This window comes from Anser cygnoides, chromosome 2, assembly GCF_040182565.1.
Source record: "Anser cygnoides isolate HZ-2024a breed goose chromosome 2, Taihu_goose_T2T_genome, whole genome shotgun sequence".
Classification (NCBI taxonomy): domain Eukaryota; kingdom Metazoa; phylum Chordata; class Aves; order Anseriformes; family Anatidae; genus Anser; species Anser cygnoides.
The window spans coordinates 104,541,974-104,562,013 of NC_089874.1; the positions used below are offsets into that span (position 1 = coordinate 104,541,974).

The 20,040-nt window shown below is 34.7% G+C and overlaps 1 protein-coding gene across 9 annotated transcripts in view; it reads right to left on the bottom strand.

Annotated features, from left to right (window-relative positions):
- The window catches only part of CCDC102B (coiled-coil domain containing 102B), a 169,778-nt gene that overhangs the window by 132,199 nt on the left and 17,539 nt on the right, over nt 1-20,040 (bottom strand). For 4 of the 9 annotated variants that reach the window (XM_048080874.2, XM_013191006.3, XM_066992743.1 and 1 more), the window contains 3 exons: nt 14,116-14,736; nt 12,726-12,946; nt 9,596-9,704 (listed from right to left, as the gene is read on the bottom strand). In XM_048080874.2, the coding sequence (XP_047936831.1) occupies nt 9,596-9,704; nt 12,726-12,946; nt 14,116-14,721 (936 nt within the window). In that variant the 5' untranslated portion in view covers nt 14,722-14,736. The other 5 variants (XR_007169805.2, XM_013191013.3, XM_066992742.1 and 2 more) reach the window with 5 other exon arrangements.

A 20,040-nucleotide genomic window follows, 5' to 3' on the forward strand; every position in this document is an offset into this window, starting at 1 on the left:
ATTAGGCATTCTTTAGATATCCTTTGATACAAAGGTTATTTTTTGAATAGTAACACATACACACAAAAAAAAAAATCAGATTCAAGTACTTCCCATAATTAGAAACAGACACTGAATATAAACTCCTTTGGATGTATCTTTCTGTAACACCTTTTGTAATGGAACTTCTTCAAATTATTTTTTTTTCTTGTTTGTTCTGTTTAGCAAAATATCTGTGATTAGATAAGAACAATAAGCATGACCTCATATAAAAATGTCATGTATAACATGCTTACTTGCTATACTATTACATGCAAGTGATATTTGACATGGGGTTAATATGACTTAATTCTCAAACCACATTTCATTTTTGCCTAAGACAGAACATAATAATTATAGTTCCAACCAAAAATAATCTAAATGCAGCCATTTAGATGATTTTAAAATGTTCTCTAATCTCAATCAAGAAAGGGATTTCCATTTCAGCTAATCCCTTGGAGAATATTGCTTGAAATTCATAAAGGATGCATGTTAACCAAAATTCTGAAAACCTGACAATCCATCAGTCATTTGGAGGATCAGAACTCTGATGTGCTAACATGTGCATAGATGCTTTTGCAACTACATGGAAACAGAGGTGGAAGTTTTAATTCAGGGAATACACAAGTGAATATCCAATATTAGAAAACAACTGATTTAGGAAAAATATTGGAAAATAATTTCTTTTTAAAACATAATCACATTTTAATTGTTATGTTTCATTACTGAATGAGGGAAAACTGGAACTCTTGACATTCACACCAAAAGTTGTTTTTTCGTTTGCTTACTTGCTTTATAAACAGTAGCATGCTTTTCTTGCAGGTGATTGGATTATGACAGAACACAGATTAAACAAATGAATAGATAAAAAAAATGTTAAAAAACTAAGTAAATAGCAAAGATTGTTTTAGGTACAGGGATTATAGCAATAATTTCTCCTAATTTAATTTTAAACGTTAAAGGGCAGCTGATTTGGAGCATTCTTAACCAAAAGATCTGAAGCAAAACATGAGCTTTCATCCCTGACTTTGCCTCGGTGACATCTTAGCTTAATGGAAAAAAAAAAAAATCAAAAAAAATCAAAAAGTTTGTTCAGTAATTCCCCAGTGTGTTTAAAGGTTCAATATGAGACATTTTGGTTTACACTTCAAAAGAAGGTATAACAGAATGCTGAGAACATTTTTTAAATGACATTTGAAATCTAGTGCTTATTTTCCAATTGCCCAGTTTAAGATTTTTTATGATCTGAAGTGGGTTCACTGTTACTATTTCTGAAGGGAGCTGTAGGGAAAGGGGGGCTTTTCTTTTTTTTTTTTTTCCCCTCTCCAAACATAATCTTCTCCCCAAAATAAGGATCATAGACTAACTACCCCCTTAGAGAGCTGAGACTGACTAATCCAAATCTTTCCAATCATCAAGATAAGAAAGGGATGTCAGTTTATATGCCCATGAGTAGAAATACATATACATGCTGTATTGTATGCATAAATAAGTTTCTATTCTCTGCAAAAAGGCTGAGTGATTAAATCATTTCTCTTAACCCTCAGAACAATGTAAATTTACCTATAATTTACCAAAGATAATTTAAAAATTTGGGATTTTTACAGATAAACAGCATACAAGTTCAATTGTTGCCAGACTATAACAGCCTACCTCACTTAGCTTCTTGTTATCTATCACTGTGTATTTATTATCACTTGTTAATAAATTCATGGATTAGGACAAGCCATGGGCCATTCTAATAAACATTTTAAAAGGAAGAAGAAAAACATTAACAAAAAAAATGCAGCGATTTGTCACAAGATGATGAATGTAAGCATGTAGAAAATCACGTGAAAAAAGTAAACAGTGCAGTGAGTAATCTCTCTCTTTCGTGTTTTATTTGCCATATAAATGGTCACTGAAATAACACTTCTCTGTTTTCAACTGATTCCTAAGCTGACCTTCCATCCTGACTTTATTACTGCTGTATTGAGCCAAATTTATAGATGAATAAGGTACCACAAGGTAACAGTAAATCAACAGTGGTCAGCATTACTAGAAGTAATCAAAGCAAGTTCAAACTATAATCAGTTTCATGAATTTCCTAGACTGTACCAGTGTAATGTGCTGCAGATCAGAACACCGTTCAACCCAACTTAGCATAAATTAGCCCTAAGTTATCAGATATTTGACAAGAATGTTAACTGACAGACAGGAAAAGAAAATACTAAGTAAAATTATTTCTGTTTACAGTATATTTTTCAGTGTGCCTGTTAATGAATCATACAAAGAATACATGAAAAATGATAGGAACAGTCAAAGCACTATACAAAGTTATTTTAAGTCAGGAACTAAAGAAGATCATTTATCTTACAGACACTGAAGATTGTTGACTATTCAGATTAAGTGTTAAGTGATGTTTGGATAATCTAATTGTAGAACTCTAAAAATACATACTAAATTATGTAAGTAAGCAATATTTCTGCCAATATTAGTTGAGAATTTAGCAGAACAGTTCACAGTACCTGGTATAGCCATTAGATATACTGCTTCATATCCAATATTTTTTTTTTTTTCTTCTTCATGACTCAAGCAATGAGCTGTAGGCATGTTGGGGGTCAGGCAAAGAGTATCAGACAGATCAGATATTATTACATCTGTCTAAATTTCCTGTAAGATTATCAGAGCATCAGTATTTCTAATTTATGTATATCCTAAGTGAATGAAAATAGCAACTACAGATAAGCAGCTTTTCGTTTTTTTCATACTATAAGGTAACGGCAGAATAAAGATGTCTAGAAAAAAAGGTGGAAATAATGCAGAATTTCAGTTTAACAAGAACTAGCTGTTCCAAAAATGATGTTCCATTTTAAACATCATTTAAACGTCTAAAGTGAGATGTAGAAGGCTTGATTTGCCCAGAAGACTCACTTCAGTGGAATTTCTTCCACCTGGGAAAAAACAGGGAGGGTTATGGTCACATTTATCTTCAAAAAATAAAAATTAAAAAAAAAAATCACACCTAAGTAACAATATATAATTTGCCATAAGATACAGTGTAAAACATGTTTATATACCAAGCAAGAACAGAAGGCACTTTTCTTAAAATGTATTTATAGGGTTTTTTTGGTTGTAGTGTAAAATCAACAGCACTGGTGACTTACCTTCAACTCTGTGCAAAAAGTGGAAGAGCAATGGTGGATCCAGTTCCTGTATCCCAGTTTCCACCCAGTTCTAGAAATACCTCTGCCTAAAGATTCGGAATGCTAGCTTTGCTTGTATTCTTTTTCATCTAAGGGTATTTCTTTTGATATTGATGTTCCAATAGGCTTTAGGTACCGATTAGTGTAATTTTTGTCTCATATCCCACAAACTGAGCTATAAATTTCCCTCATTAATTACCAACACACTAGACAATCTAGAGTAAGAGTATTTTCTGTACATCAGCTAGCAGACAATGTTTTTAAACAACACAGAATTCACTGCCTATAGAGCCATTTGTAAGTATACAGTGCACACCAGTGGAATTTAGCAGTATATGCATGCTTTTCACTATTCACAGTATAATGCAAAATTGCTTTGTAAATATTCCATCTCATTTAACTTTTAAACCACCTGAAAAGGATGTCCTTCAGAAATGACAAAGGCAGCTATAAAATGCTGAGGAACACTAATAAAGTGTGTACACAAGAATGTTTTATTTTTTGTGTTATAAGATTAAATAATTCTAAAAACTAAAACTTTAACAGTCTTGCTAACTATAATTCAGCGTTTACAAACATCTGGACAGCACACCAAGGATTTACACTGTTTTACAAGGAGCTCGAAGATCAAACTTAGTTACTCTTTTTGTGTCTTTCAGATCGTAAGGTTAGTTACTTGACATATAAGCTAAGTTGTATGTAACAAAACTGGATAGCCCATTTCCAGGGCTGAATACGGACATTCAGTTAGCAACATCATTGACTGCAAAATTTGTATGCTGTCCAAAGAACTTAAAGATTCTTAAAGATTAAAAAAAAAAAAAGTTGTCAAATAAATATTAGTTTAAAAACAAATATATCTAAGGTTAATGGTTTTACAGACTTGATCTTTGCTTTTCTGTGGATTGTAAGGCAAACAAAATAATAATGCATATATAAAGTTACACTGAGCAAATGCTTCTCCCTTTTAGGAATAAGAAAGTTTTTTGCAGTTCTAAATATGTTAATTGCAACATATGTGAAAACTAAGGCAAATGAAATATTAAATTATTTACTATCGCACAAAGCTGTAAACTTTTCTAGAAGTAGAACTGAAGCTTCTTAACTAGACAGTACATAAAAACTATTTTGAGTAGCTAAGAAATATTAACACATAAATCTTTAAAATATGATCACATGGGCTGTGTATAGTGTAAAAAGCACATAAATGAGTCTCTTCAAAAGCCCAAAATGTATCTAATCATCTCTGAGACTGACAGCTTTGTTACGCCACAAGTTCGCAATAATTTGCAAGATAGGATCCAGATAGCTCAACACATTTTTCCTGCAATAAACAGAAACTGTAATGAAGAGGCACTCCACTTCCATTCCTCTTTTCTCTCCAGGAAAATATTTGGTGGACATAAATCTTAATTCACTGGTTCTCTAAAGAAAGCTGAGACAATTTTCACTAGCTAGCCAGCCACACAGGATAACATTTAAGCCCCCTTTGTAGCGAGGATGTAATCTTAAGAAGAGTAGTGAATTAGAAATTGGTTTGAAACTGTTATAAAGAAAGAATACTTGAAATTAAAGAAGGGCAGAGAAAGCTGAAAGAATGAGAACTTCTGTGTATCTGTATAGAAACAGACAAAATGGTGTGCTGCAAAAAGCACTCACTTGACTGTTTATAAATGAAGAAACTGTGCTGCCAAATATCAACCAAGATTTGAATAAGCTTCTCAGTGTAAATCTTAACTTCTTGTTTTACTATTTAGTGGGAGAGTAGAATTTTTACAACAGAAAAAGAAACAAGCAATTTCAACACTAAATGCAATGTCATGTCGATGCACAAAAATTATCTAATTTATGAAGCCAATGAGGCCAAGTTCAATGCTACAATCACACATGAAGCTATAGATAATGCTTGTAGTTAATATAAAAATAAATTAACACTTTACTACCTTTTTTAGTGAACTCAAGAAATTGAGAACTGATTTACACTTTCCAAGTGATGCGAAATTGATTTAAAAAAAAAAAAAAGACGATCATTGAGGTTTTCCATATTTAGTTTGTTTTCAGGTGAGTGGATACACATCTTTCAACAGAATATAATTATTTGGAATACTAATATTCTTGGCAGCTATGAAGTTTATAACATTGCACAAAATCTCACAGTTTTCCAAAAAGCTAGCAGAGCTAACTATTGCTAAAAATGGTTTAATTTGCAGTGGCACTGACACTGAAAATCTAAACATTCTTTTCCACATTCCCAGTGGAGCTGTCCGGTGATCTACCAAAGGACATAACAGAATAAGTTATTCATGACTCTGAGACCAAAAACTCTTGGTCAAGGACATGAAAATAATCCCAAAGCAATGATTAATGTTATTAATTTATAAATTTATTTGTGATTTAATATTGCATGTGTGTATATGAATCAGATTCCATGTTTATCTGCACTTTCCTTTATTTCCCTTCCAAATTACTCACTGTCAAGAACCTTGTATGGCTCTCCAATATCCACTTCTCAACAGTGACATTCACATACAAATCTTGTGTGTTGGGGATGTATATATTTCAATAAAGGAAGAAATTTCACTTAAAAAACAACAAGAACAAATATAATTTCATTGACATTTGTCACATTCATCCAGACTAATGCTCTCCTGTAATTTAAAAACATGTATGTCTTGTAAATCTCAGAAGACAAACAGAATGCTCAAAATAACACCTGTTAGCAATTAAAGCAAATCAGCATGTTCCTCAGATAAAAAACAGAAACATGCATGTATGTTTGTACATGCACATAAATAAAAACTGGAAGCTATCAATTTCCAACTTCTTCTCAGCAAGCTTTTACTCCTTGTTGTTCCATTCCTGCTGACAGTGCCATAAAACATGAAGACCACATTTCTTAAACAAAACTATTAATTAAATCTGGATTTACTTCTGTTGTGCAAAAGTATGACAAGCAAAAATCATACTTAATGAGCAAACAGAAAATAAAGAACTAAAATCTGAAGGAACTCAAATATGACAGATGTTATTTTGTTGCTATGGATGCTCATCTATGAAAGAGGTTTCATTTACATATGCACCACCTTGTAATTAGAACTTGGAATTTAATAAGCTGCTTGTGATCTTTCCCAGAATGTGAAAAGAAAATTAATTAATTTGCCTAGATTATTCTAAATCTGATATGTTAAATTTATAAGAAAATGTTAATTCTATGCTAAAATTTGGTTATATAGATATATATTTTGAGTTTTGTTGGATTTAAAAGGTCCTATTTTTATGAAAGCTAAATCCAGAAAGATGCAACAAAAGTAATTGTTAGCCTTCTACTCATGGACTTATTTTGAAATGAACACTGCTTTTCTAACACCATCCCTATATACCCAGGCAATGTTCCTATATTTCTCCTTTGTAGCCTGAATTCCTGTATAGTGCTTTCTGACATCAGAACTCCACCATGAGTTCTCTGCTAAGCTAAATCTGTTTCCTGACACATCTACTTCTCCTAAGTTCTCCTGAGTATGTGGACAGACCTTTCCTGCACTTGGAAGATACTGTCCCTTGAGGCCTGCTGGTTTTGATGAACTCCTTTGTTTATCAGTCAGAGCTACCTCCCATGAGATCCCACCCACCACTTCCCCGACTAAGACAACCCTCTTCTTTCTTTAAGTTCAGGGTCTGTATGCTCTTACTACTTGTCTTTCTCACTTCCTTCAGGACCATAGGCTCTTATATTTCAAAGTCATTATTGACAATGACATTACTTACCATCACATCTCCAATTACTTTCCTCCATATTAGTTAACAGCAGATCCAGGTATACATTGCCACTGGTTGGTCCATCTAATACCTACAGCAAGGAATTATTTCTGAAATCCTCCAGAATCTGATTGCATTGCATCCAGCCGTGATGCCCTTCCATCAGTTGTACTGTCAGCCCCCCATGAGAATCACATTCTGCAATTCAGAGACTTAGGTTCTTTAAAGACATATTCGCTTCCTCGTCAGGTGGTCTGTAACAAGCTCCCACCACAATGTCACCCTTACTGATCTCTCCTCTGATCCCAAGCCACAAGCTCTTAGCTCAACTATCACCATCAAACAGAAGATCTCGAAAGATTTGAGCTGTTTATAGATCTGAGTGCAACTTCCAACCCTTCACACTTCCCTTCCCTGTCTTACCTGAAAAGCTTACATCAGTCCTTCACAGCACTCCAGGTGTATGAACTTGGCAGAGTATCTTAATTGCTCCAACAATATTGTAGTTCTGTAATCACATACAGCTCTAACTCTTCCTGCTTGTTTCTGAGGATGTGTATTTCTATATCAATACTGGCAGGTGTCCCTTCACCTTGTTTTATCATTCCTGAAGCCTCTCTTGCTCCTATCAGCCTGTACCCTGAGCTTCCCACCCTTCACCACCACTTGTTCACTTAACTGTGGGTTGTGATCTCCTTCCCCCACCATTCTTTGTTCAAAACTCTGCTCACCACGCTAACCAGCTTGTTGAATCAAGGAAACAATACCTTGGCCCCACACAGTACCTAAGCCCAGAGCTATGTACTCATTCTCAATATGCCCTCTACAGTGCTGCTGGTGCCAATGTGGATGAGCAGCCAGGAATACTAGTCTAAGGACTGGACAGGCCTTGGAAATCTCTCCACATGTCCTGGATCAAAGTCCACAGCAAGCAACATAATAACCCTCAAAATGTCAAGTGTGAGACACAGAGTTTCTGTCTCCACAGGAGGGACTCTCCCACTACTGCCAGTTGCTGTTTCCTCCTCATATTAATGCATAGTTCAGGTTAAAGCTGGCTCTGCACATGGGAAGGAAGATTCTTTTGCAACAATAGAGGCAGAGAATGGAAAGACTGGGGAGTAGCTTCTCTGGAAATGTCCTTGGGTGTCCTGGTGGGCAGCAAACTTAATGTAAGCTAGCCATGTGCCCTGACAGCGAAGATGGATAAAAGCACCTTACGTGGTATTAGTAGTAACTGTACTGGGTCTGGCTAGGATGGAGTTAACTTTCCCTGCAGCAGCCCATACAGTGCTGTGCTCCACACCTGTAGCTAGAACAGCACTGGCATCATACCAGTGTTTTGTCTACTGCTGAGCAATACTGGCACCGTATCAGGACTCCCTGTAACCCCACCAGAGCCAGCTGGCTCAGGGTGGGCAAGAGGTGAGGAAGGAACATCACCAGGGCAGCTGACCTAAACCAACCAAAGGGAAATTCCATAACATATGATGTCACACTCAGCAATAAAAGGTGGAAAAAGGAAGAGGGGAGGGGTGGGCTCTCGTGAAAAAGTCGGTCCTCCCAAACAACGTGCATTGAGGCCCTTCTTCAAGGAGGTCATCAAGCATCACTTGCTGGTGGGAAGCAGAGAGCAATTTCTTTCCTCTGCACTTCCACATGGCCTTTGCTTTTTTGTTGTTGTTGTTTGGTTGGTTGATTTTTTTGTTTGTTTTTTTCCCCTTTTCCATTTTCCCTTTAGTTAAATTATTTAATAAATAATAATTTTCCCTTAATAATTATTTTTCATTTAATTAAATTATCTTTATTTCAACCCATGAGTTGTTTCTTTCCTTTTCTTCTTCCCCTCCTCTTCTGAGGAGGGTGAGTGAGAGAGTGGTTGTGATGGAGCTCAGCCGCCTAGCAAGGTAAAACCACCACAGTAACACAGGCTGGCTGAGTGCTTACAGCACTTGTTAGACCACATGCAGAATACTGCAACCAGTTTGGGGATCCTTGCACAGGAAAATGTGGATGAACTGAAGCATGCTCAGAAGACCACAAAGACAGTTGCATACTGGAGCACTTGCTCTGCGATGAGAGGCCAAAGGAGCACAGTTTGTTCAGCCTGGAGAAGAGAGGACTTCGGTGTGCCTCTCCTCTCTTTGATAATACCATTACTTACAGAGGGATTATCAAAGAGATGAAGCCAGGTCCTTCACAGTGGTGCAGACTGGGAGAACAACACACAACAAGCATATATTGGAACATGAGATGTTCTGATGATACCATCAGAAGCCAGAACCTTCTTCACCATAAGAAGAGTCTACCAGCGGGAAAGGCTGCCCAGAAAGGCTGTGCAGCCTCCAATCTTTGGAGACTTTCAAGACCTTACTGAACATAATCCTGAGCAGCCAGATCTGATCTCAGAGATGATCCAACTCTGGATCAGAGACCTCAATAGGTTCCTTCCAGCTTGAATTATTCTATGGTCCTGTGGTGAATACAGTTTAAAAAAAAAAAAAAAAAAAGGGATAAATAGCTGTTTATCATTTTTGTAAACCCTAAAAATGATTTTATTCTAAGTTACACATAGAAAATCTGAAGTCTCTGTTTTGTTTCTTATTCTACATTATAATAATGTATTGCTAGCATACCTGGTTCAGACTTTCCAGCTTAGATTGTCTTAGTTCTTCATATTTCCATTTCCAAAGAGATAATTCATTTGTTGTCCTTTCCACTTCTTTTTCCAGAAATACATTCATTCTGAAAGTGTTTTAAAAATCAGTATTACATTTTTTGAAAACAACAAAAGACAAATTATACTTAATTTTCTTTATATAGGTTCAGCTCTATTTTGCTGCCTTTTTCAACTGTATATTTGTGGGGTTTGTTTTCTGTTTGCTTGTTTGGTTTTAATTACAAACCTACCTACTATCACCATATAATTATTCTAAGAGATTTACCAAAAATAACGGCAGAGAAGAACAAACAAAGAAATCCAGTTGTATAAAATTCAAATTTTAAATTAAATAAAACTTTGGGCTCAACTGAAGAAAATAGGGAAATAGACTTCAATTAGTGATCTAGATTGCAATAATATATGGTGAGATAGCAAAAATCCTCAGATAAAAGGTACTGTACCTATTATTTGGCTACAGGCAAAAGATTATTTTAAGTCTACACATATGTGGAAATATATACAGTATGTACAGAGTACTGAACAGAAATCCACAGGATCTACTTTAGATGTAAAAAGAAAAAGAAAAAAGAAAAAAAGGGGTTAAAATGTGTTCCTTGGCTGTTTAAAAAATAATTGCTCTTGAAAGAATATGTTAGCCACATTTTGGAAATTTGGATTATTTAGCTCAGAGGGACTCATCTTCATTAAAGTGACAACTTTAAGGATTTGCCTCTGGAACGTTATTTGAGCATGTCCATTCCTACATTCAGGAAAATATTTAGGCTATGTGATTCACAAAGAATGAATGATGGTTCCTTGGAGAAAGGTATTGCATTACTGAAACGCTGAAGTTTGATTTTGATTTTTACCTGTCTTCAAAACACTTACATTATTTTCAACCATTCAGTAGATAATGTAAGAAATATGAAGCAGCAGAGGCACTATAGGTGTTCTTGTCTTTGAGACCACATAAAAACTCATTTCTGTGTCCACAGTAAAGACTATTAGCCAAGTTCCAAAGATAAGAATGAACTTCTCATAACTTACATGTTTTACACCTATTTCTAATTTATACCTATTTATAATTTATGCTTTCATAATTTCATTTAATATTTGTGTAGCATGTGTACATCATTTTGCAATAGTCTAGGAAAATAGAATTTGGACCACAACTAAAAACAGAAAAAAAAAATCTTAATTGCAAATAAAATCTTTTAAATTATATTTCTAATATTTTTAATGAAATACAGTCACATTTTATAATCCCTGAATATTCAATTGGCTATAAACAGCAATGCAGGAATAAAATATAGAAGTCAGGACTCTGAAGAAATCTAAAATATGAAAAACAGTAAAGCCATAGAAGCACTATTATGTTGGGAGATGAAAATTTTACATTATATACATAATACAAAACTAGAGGGATGCAGGGTGATGAGAAAAGAGAAAGATATTGAAACAGTGAAAAAAGAAAATTCGACTACCAATAAAATAAATGTATGTCACAGTAGCTATTTTCTATTCTGTGGCTAATGGAATTTGTAAACCTTTTGACAGAAAGTATTTTTGTCAGGTTGACTTTAACTACATTCTGAGAATATTTGGTTAACATCCATCTTTCACAGCAACATTGTTAACCTTAAGGAATTAAACCATAGTATATTTGATGAGATGTCTCTAGGGCATGTCTACGCAGCACACTGCAGGCCTGTGCAGAGGTGTGAGAGTTACCGCTGAGTAATCTGGCTCAGGGCCTAGAAGCAATGTTAGCTATGCCAATGAAGCAATTCACTTGAATGAACTATCTTCTTGTTGCCTCTGAATTTGCAACTGAAGTTAACATTCTTGAACCAGAACCATCTGAACTATTTATGGAGAGGTTAGTAAGGTAAGTAGAGACATGTCCAAACAGTAGCTCTGCATGACTCCATGAGCTGGTTTGAGTTTGGAGAGAATGTAGCTGCAATTCTGGAGCATTGTGGGGAAATATATATATATATATATATATATATATGCTGAATGGTCCTGTGCAGAATGAGCAAGATCATACTGGCTGCCAAGGTAACCTTTGGCCTAGTGGGTTCAAGCTGTCTATAAACCAAGCTTGCTTTTGATGCAGCGCAGCAGTGTCCTTGGCTTACTTTGATTGAGAAAACTGCTAAATTGTGAGGAAGATGTGAGAAAATACTTAAGCTAGAGCTATGCAAGATAAGTAAAAATGCAAATGGGTAAGAACACTGAGACAGTGATTACTAGCAGCTCCAGGATCCAGGACCAAAAAGTACTGACATGAAGTATAAATCTCTAAGAGAAAATCTGGGAATCTGAAGATGGCGACTCATCAAAATCATCCCATTCCCATGAGAAGTGGAGACTAATTCTTTGTGAGCTGGCAGATGATAGCTTGCCCAACAAAGACTCATAGGGCGTCTCAGAGACTGGTGACTATGTTAATAATGTTCCTAGTAACATTATTCCTAGGTATATATTGTGTGCATAGCCAAAAATAATTACTTCATACTTTCAAGTTGCATATATTCTGCTTACAGAACCTCTTTGTAAGCAGGAAATGTTGCCCAAGATGACCTAGGGAGGAAGTTGTTACACCAATGTCCACTATTATATAAAAATCACTGCTATGTAAGCAGGTACTGCCTGAGGTAGGTGGACTTTGAAATCAAAGTCTATGAAAATTTCCTCTTAAGCACGAGGCACTCCAATAAGTGAGTACAACAAACATTAGATATTATTTCATTGGTACCACGTTGCTGGTAAGTATGATTTTGTGATTAACTGTATATTCTTAACACTTCTATATGGAGAGCATCTTATGCAAATGACAAACAAGACAAAGCAAACAAGAAACACATACATAGTACTGTGAAATGTTTTCAAAACAGGGAAATATAGATTTTCAAAACCATTAATCAGTATATATATATATATTTCTGAATTTTTTAAGGCAATTAATAAAGCATAGAAATATCTAGGAGAACATAATATGAGCTGTAAATGCAAAACAGCACCATATCTACTTCAGAAAATGTCTTTAAAAAATTATTTTTAAATAGAGATTTCCCCAAGGAGAACCCCCAAGCACTTACTCTCTTTCCTTCTGTAAGATTTTCTGTAACTCAGCCAAATGCAAATGCAAGACAGAAACATGTATTAAATCATTCTCTGATGTCTGGTCTATATTGTCCAGACTTTTTTTTCGTTCCTCCAAATAAATACTGGCAATTCCACAGGGAATGGAATCAGAGTGCTTTAGAGTTATTTTTTTATTTTGATTGCTTCTTAAAGAATCTTTGATTATTTCCACATCCTGAGAAAAGAGAAAAACATGACATTTCAGAAAACATAAATAAAAAGTCTAAACATAACTTCTGCAAGGCCTACCAAGGCTCTTCCAAACACTTAAACCATGGAGGGGGAAAAAGGGAATAAGTAACATCTTGTATACTTGCATAGGATACAATTAGAATGCTCTCTAATGCAAAAAAGTCATTCTGGTTGGAGTAATCACTGTTGTTTTGTGACACCTCACACTCTGTGAATGTGCGAGATGTTCTGTATGCAAGATGTTTCTAATGTATCACTCCTCAACAAATAGGTTCCAGTTACCACTGGTTGGCTATAACTATGGTGAAGACAGAAACCTAGAACTTTTAGAAACAGAAACAGAATTTGTACATACAGATAATATATTGAGAAATTCCACGTAAGAACTCTTAGACTTCTAATAAAAATCATGTTGAAGCAAGTGATGGACTTTAACAAGTTTTGTATAAGGACTAGTTACTTGCATAACATACCAATCTGTGTCCAATCCAGAAAGCAAAAGCACTATAATACCTGTTTTGAGGGTACACATTTTGCATGTAAACTCTAAGCAAAATTAAAAACAGGTACAAAAAAATGACTAAAAAATAAAATACATTTGCATTAGGAAGACTGAACAATAGTTTTCTTCAGAAATACGCTTAATTTTTATAACCTCTCACCAATTGTGCTTAAAAGCTAATCACATTTTAGCATGGTACCAACAGTACTGTTTCATACCAGTCTATTCTTTTGAGATTTTAATTGCTCTCCTTACCAAATAAAAATCTTGCTACTTTGAAGAGGAATTTGATTCACCTCTTCCCTCATTTCAGAAATTCCAAGAAAGGAGAACTAAGTAATTTTATCTTAGATATCAGGAAAATACACTACTTTTTTTTTTTTTTTGGACATAACAGTACACGAAATGTGAAGAATTCAGAGGTAACCTGATACCTTATAACATGAAAGATAGAACAAGAGATTATTGGAGGCAACAGTCTGCCTCTTTTACTTATATGTTTAGCCACAGCTGAGGGATATGAATAGTTTTCCATGTTTCTCACGACCAAATCACATGGTATTTTGGTGAAAATGCTTGAAAAATTCCATTTCTACACACATCCATAATTTCCTTCTTCTTACTGAGCTACAAAAGTCCCCATTCTTTACCTTCTTTGTGTCTTCGGCCACAGGAATCTTGCTGGCTTTGCTCAGTTCTTTCACAGGTTCTTGTTCTGGAAATGTTAACTGGTTTAGGTCTTGTTTTATATGCGATATTTCTGAGCAACTGCATTCTGTTTTCCAAGTAGTTACATTTTCTAATTTTTCCTTCTCACTTACTAAATCTTGATTTAACTTTTTAAGCATACTCATTTCTTTTACAACATTGTCTAATTTTATTCTCAATTGCCTTGCTTCCTCTCGGGCTTTATTTCTTTCTGCTCTAACTTTGCTCCATTTCTCCCTCCAGTTAGCAGTACAATCTGACCACCAGCGCATGGTCTTCTCCATTTGTGCAGCTCTGGCTTTAACTTCTTCTAGTTCCCGAATTTTTACTGCTTCAAAAATTTCCAAATCGCTGTTGTAATTCATATGCATACATGTATAATTAGATGAATATGGATAGAAATGTTGAGATGGAAGATTTGAATTACACATATTGCCATCTGGTTGGCAAACTTCAGCTGATTTATAAGGTTGTCTTGGCTGGGTCCTAAAAACCTGCGTCTCTTCCATTATTTTCTGAACAGAGCCTATGTTCATGTTTTGATTCATAATCTAATTTCACTCCTAAAAAAGACAAAGATAATATTTTAGCTTTGCTCAATTAAATTATGTTTTATGAATAACCTCAAACAGTATTTTATTTTACTGTTATAATAATGATATAATCTTATTAATAATACTGTTAGGCATTTTAGCAGTATATTTCATTAAGAAATAGCTATGAAAATATATTTTATGTAACATTTTTGAGTACAGCATAAACAGACATACTTATTACTTGTTTAGGAATTGTTACCAAAGGAAATGTCATTTAATATGCTTTCAAAAATTTCTGAGTCTAAAAAAATTACGCAAAAACCGTCTTCTTTCAAGACAACATTAAATTGAATCAATATATATTTTAAATGTCTAGTAAGATGAAAGGATTTAGCTACAACTACAGTCACAGATTCATTTGCCTTCTTTCTCAAACTATTGAACTTCATACTAAGCAAAACTTACCTTGTAATTTATCTACATAAGCAAAAAAATACCAATTCACTTTTGGATTTTCTTTGTTTCACAAGAAAAAGGAAATCAAGAATTTTTATGGTGTGCTTTATTTTGCGATCTACATTCCAGAAACTGTCCAGAAAGTGTATTCACCTATTATTCTTGAAAGAATATCAATATCCTAACAGTAAATCTGGCTGCTCTCTTTCATTATTTATCCACTATTACTCATTTGCCCAGAGGAAAATCAACACCTCAGAAGTTGCTTTCCCATCCCATTGCTAAAACAATGATGATATGGACAAGCTGTAGTCACTTTTTTTTTTCCTCTTGGTTAAAATTAAATTAAATTAAATTAAAATCTTGCTATACCAATAGAAGATTAAATTGTTTAAAGTAAAAAAATTTCTCTTATATTCCAACATCCATGTTTAATAAAAATCATGTTTATATGTTACAGTGATTAGCATTAACACCTGTATTTGAAATGTAGAAAATAAATGCAGTAAACAAAGCACTGAAGAGTAGACAGTTTTGACATTATGGTTCTTTCATGTTCATTTGGTTCTTTCATTTCAGCTGGGTAGAAGTTTCTGAATTTTCTGGTTCCATTTTCTCACCTATTATCAACTTTTCAGTGCTTTCCAGGACACTTACTTGCCACTCATTAGGAGGTTCTGGAGAATTGTGGTAGATGACTACAGATATGAGAAAAGGAAAAACATGGAAATAGACTCCAGCTCCCTTCATCGTCACTGTCTGGTTAGCACCAGCAACCCACACAACAACACTACACAGCTGCATAACAGCCATTGCCAAAGCTTAATCAAGGTAGTGTCTTTTCCTTGTTGCCTGATCTCTTTCCGGAACTGTCATCTAAATAAACCTTACCCAAAACACAAAGATATCTCCACACATGATTTTGAAAGAGGCACATTAGAGCCAAAATAATTAAATATTAAAATCTTACTGCAGTTTGTTACTTTAATTTTTGTTTTGTGGTAATGCCTTTTTTTTCCTAAAGTGTAGGAAGGAAGGAAGGAAGGAAGGAGGGAAGGGAAAACAAGAAAGAAAACAAGAAAGTAAGAAAGAAAGAAAGAGAAAAAAGAGAGGAAGAGAGAAAAATTTATTTAAAATGAAAATCATTTTTTATTTTTTTTAGTAGTGAAACAACTTCTTACATTTTTTGATTGTGACCGAGAACAATAGTATTTGCAGAGACATTCACTACTATGTTGATAATCGGTAATTTTTTTGGTTTTGTTTTAATGGATATTGCTAGTGGCTTTACAAATTCACTGGAAGAAGGAACAACTTGCAAAGTGTACCGTTTACAAATATTTACATATCTTAAAAGTTGGAGAATATATATATAAAAAAAATGGAAATCATTTAAATCATTTGCTTTGGCTGAAACTTCAGAAGTCTTGAGAAGAGAACAAAACCTTCAAGAATCAGAACAGCCTGTTGCTGTGGTTTCATTATTGGTTTAAGGCAATCTAACTGCAAACTACTGCCAAACCATTGGCCTCATCCACTGACCATGAATTCTTGGCCATCCTCCACTGTGTTGGCTGAGACACTGTTCATCAGATCAGACTTGCCAGTCCAAGTTAAAACTGCTAATTTTTGAAGTTGACTTGTAGCTTAACTACTGTAGCTGAGTAGCTCCAAGACTTTAAAGAGTTTTGTGAAACACTGAAATGTGTCAGCACATTTCATTCTGGATAGCTGATGCTAACTTTGCACCTAAACGTCCAATAAATTAAGAGTCAAAAGAAATGACTCTTCCTCCAGAAAATACTAGTGGTGACTTAGTCTGAGATGGTAAGGAATACGAGATATTCATATGTGTTTTAACTTCCCTGTGTGCTTTTCAGAAAACCTAACCAAAACTGATTTTTAGAAATCCCCTGTAAGACTGTAGGAGGTAGAACAGTGTCTTAGCTTTTTATTTATTTATTTATTTATTATTATTAAAAGACACATATGTCAACATAATCCATTTCAGTGGCTGGCTGATGCCAGATAAAAACACAGATATTTTGGGTACTGTGTTCAGCTCTGGGGCCCACAGCACAAGAAGGACATGGACCTATTAGCATGAGTACAGAGGAGGGCCATAAGAATGATCAAAGGACTGGAACACCTCTCCTACAAAGACAGGAAAAGTTGGGATTGTCCAGCTCGGAGAAGAGAAAGCTACTGAGAGACCTTATAGTGGCCTTCCACCTAAAGAGGCCCTACGGGAAAGCTGGGGAGGCACTGTGTCAGGGAGTGTAGTGGGTATACAAGGGGTAATGGCTTTAAACAAACAAACAAAAAAAATAGATTAGATATTAGGAAGAAATTATTTACTGTGCAGGCGGTGAGGCACTGAAACATGTTGTCCAGAGAAGCTCTGGATGACCCGTCTTTGGAAGTGTTCAAGGCCCCGTTGGATGAGGCTTTGGGCAACCTGGTCTAGAGCTACAGATTATACAGGTCTACAGATAATAATCTATAGATTATATAGGTCAATACCACAAACAATACAAAAGATGAAATTAGAATTCATACTGAATACAGCTTTCAGCATGGCTAATTTCTAGGAGAGAAATAAATAAAAGAAAAATATTTAGCCCTGTTACCCCATTATAAATAAAATAAATGTACATCCATTGTTGACTTCATAAAGATGTTGTGCTTATACTGGTTAAAAACTACTGTTTAATTGATATCTGACCATGCTATCTGACCAGCTCTTACACTGCTGCAGTAGACAGTAGGTCAATGACTAGAACAGCAAACCTTGACTTTAGCCTCCCTATTGACAGGGGGAAGTCAGCAAATCATTAATACATGCATATATTTTCCCATTTGTAAAATGAGGATAATTTACTGTTTGAAACAAACATTGAGAAGCATTGCCAAAAGAATTACATATTGTTATTGCTAGATGTCCATACGTTTTTCCTTTTCAAGTAGAATGACAGCACTGAAGGACCTAAACCAAAATTCTTGAACCAATAACTATTCTAGTGGAAATATGACTGAAATATTTTGATGTTTCACTATATAGAAACATATATAAACTTTCTTTGGTCAGGTAGCCTGTTTTCACCCTCTTATATGCACTAAATAATGATAATAATAATAAAAAATAGTAGCTTTCATTGCTTGGGACCAGATTGCCTTGTTCTGTCTCATTTGCACACAATACAGACAATCAAATATTATCACTGAAGCACAGAGGAAGACGTAAAGCCAAATTCTCAAAAATAAAAGAACAAAAAGTAACTAGAGGCCATGATTCACTAAAGACTTTTCAAATCTCATTTCATCTATTGGATTTCTCTCATGTAATTTAACTTATAAATTTTATCACTTAAAAACAGAAGCAGTGTACAGAAGTGCAACACTTATTTGAAGACTTTTAGATATATTTTTGGTTTAGTGAGCAAGGTGCAGTGCCCTATAATTTAACACTACATTTAAGACAGTAGAGAACAAGAGTATTTAGAATGTGGGAAGGGCAGTTCATGACTCAGTGTAATTTTATTAATTGTAATCAGGAAAAATGAATCTCGCTACCATACTTACTTTGTTAAATTTCCATTATATTTTATACTGAAGCATCCATAGGTCTTCTGGATGCAGGCCGTCTCTCAAAGTAAAAGGGTGTTTTTCCATTGACCTTAATGGAAGTAGGATTTTCTGCTTTGCATAATTGCTGAACTTCCATAACCAGTGTTAGTCAGCTCCTGAAAAGACAGCCCCCCCGTTCTCACACATGTTCAGTCTTACACTTTTTTTTGACTAGTTATTTTTTTCCTGTTAATGAAGTAATCAGATCAAACAGATGCAACATTTCTATCTAGTCATTTGTCAGCTTTATCAGTGCCCTCACATATTTCACAACAGACTTCATGAAACAGTATTTCCACAAAACACACGGTAGAGGTGGAAGGAAAGTTGGACTGTCCCTTTTGACAGCGTCATAGAATTGCGTTCAATCTATATAGATCACAGAATTATAGAAGTAATATCAAGGGAGTAAAAGGCAAGCAGGAATTTGTGATACGACCGACAAAAAAACAAAAAACAAAAACAAAAACAGTGCTGGTTTTTTATTTTTATTTTGGAAAAAGAAAAAAAAAAAAAAGCTAAAGTGAGTTTTTGGCTGTCCACTTGCTTTTGTGGGAAACCACTATTGTGTATTGCGCAGATTCATTAAGGTAACTCTAGCTAGGAACATCAGCCTCTAAGAACATGGGGGATGAAAGCAAATGAACTACCCTTTAAAATGCCATACCTCATTGTAATGGCATTTCCAAACTTTTTTTTTTTTAATGTAATGTTTGTTTTCTGCAGATATTTTTCACAAACATTTTCATTTAATCTGAAGACTAATAGCTTTCTGTGAGTGTTAAAAGATTAATAGTAGCAAGTATGGATATTTTTATGCAGCTAGTTTAATATCCTTGCTTGACTGTTGTAAACCAACTCTGATAAAAATAGCAATGTTCAGCTAAGACTTGAGCTTGTACCTATTTTAACAGAAATAGACTGAATATGAATCCTGAAAGGAAGCAAAGGTTTAAAATAAAAACCTGTTGATTATTAGTAAAGTGCCTGAAGTGATCAGAATCTCATGATTCCAGATCAGGATAGGCTTTTTTACACATCACGTCAATGGGATCTTTCATGTTACTAAACACAACTGCACTGACGAAATAAAAAGCAAAATGTTTAATTTAAGACAGTCATAATTCCCTGGTTGACAATGAATCCTTAGTCATCCTTGTAGCTGTCATGATACTTTCAAAAAATTTCCCTTCTCTGGTATATGACTGCTTCATAGAAAAATAATTCACAGTAAAACATTTCACATCT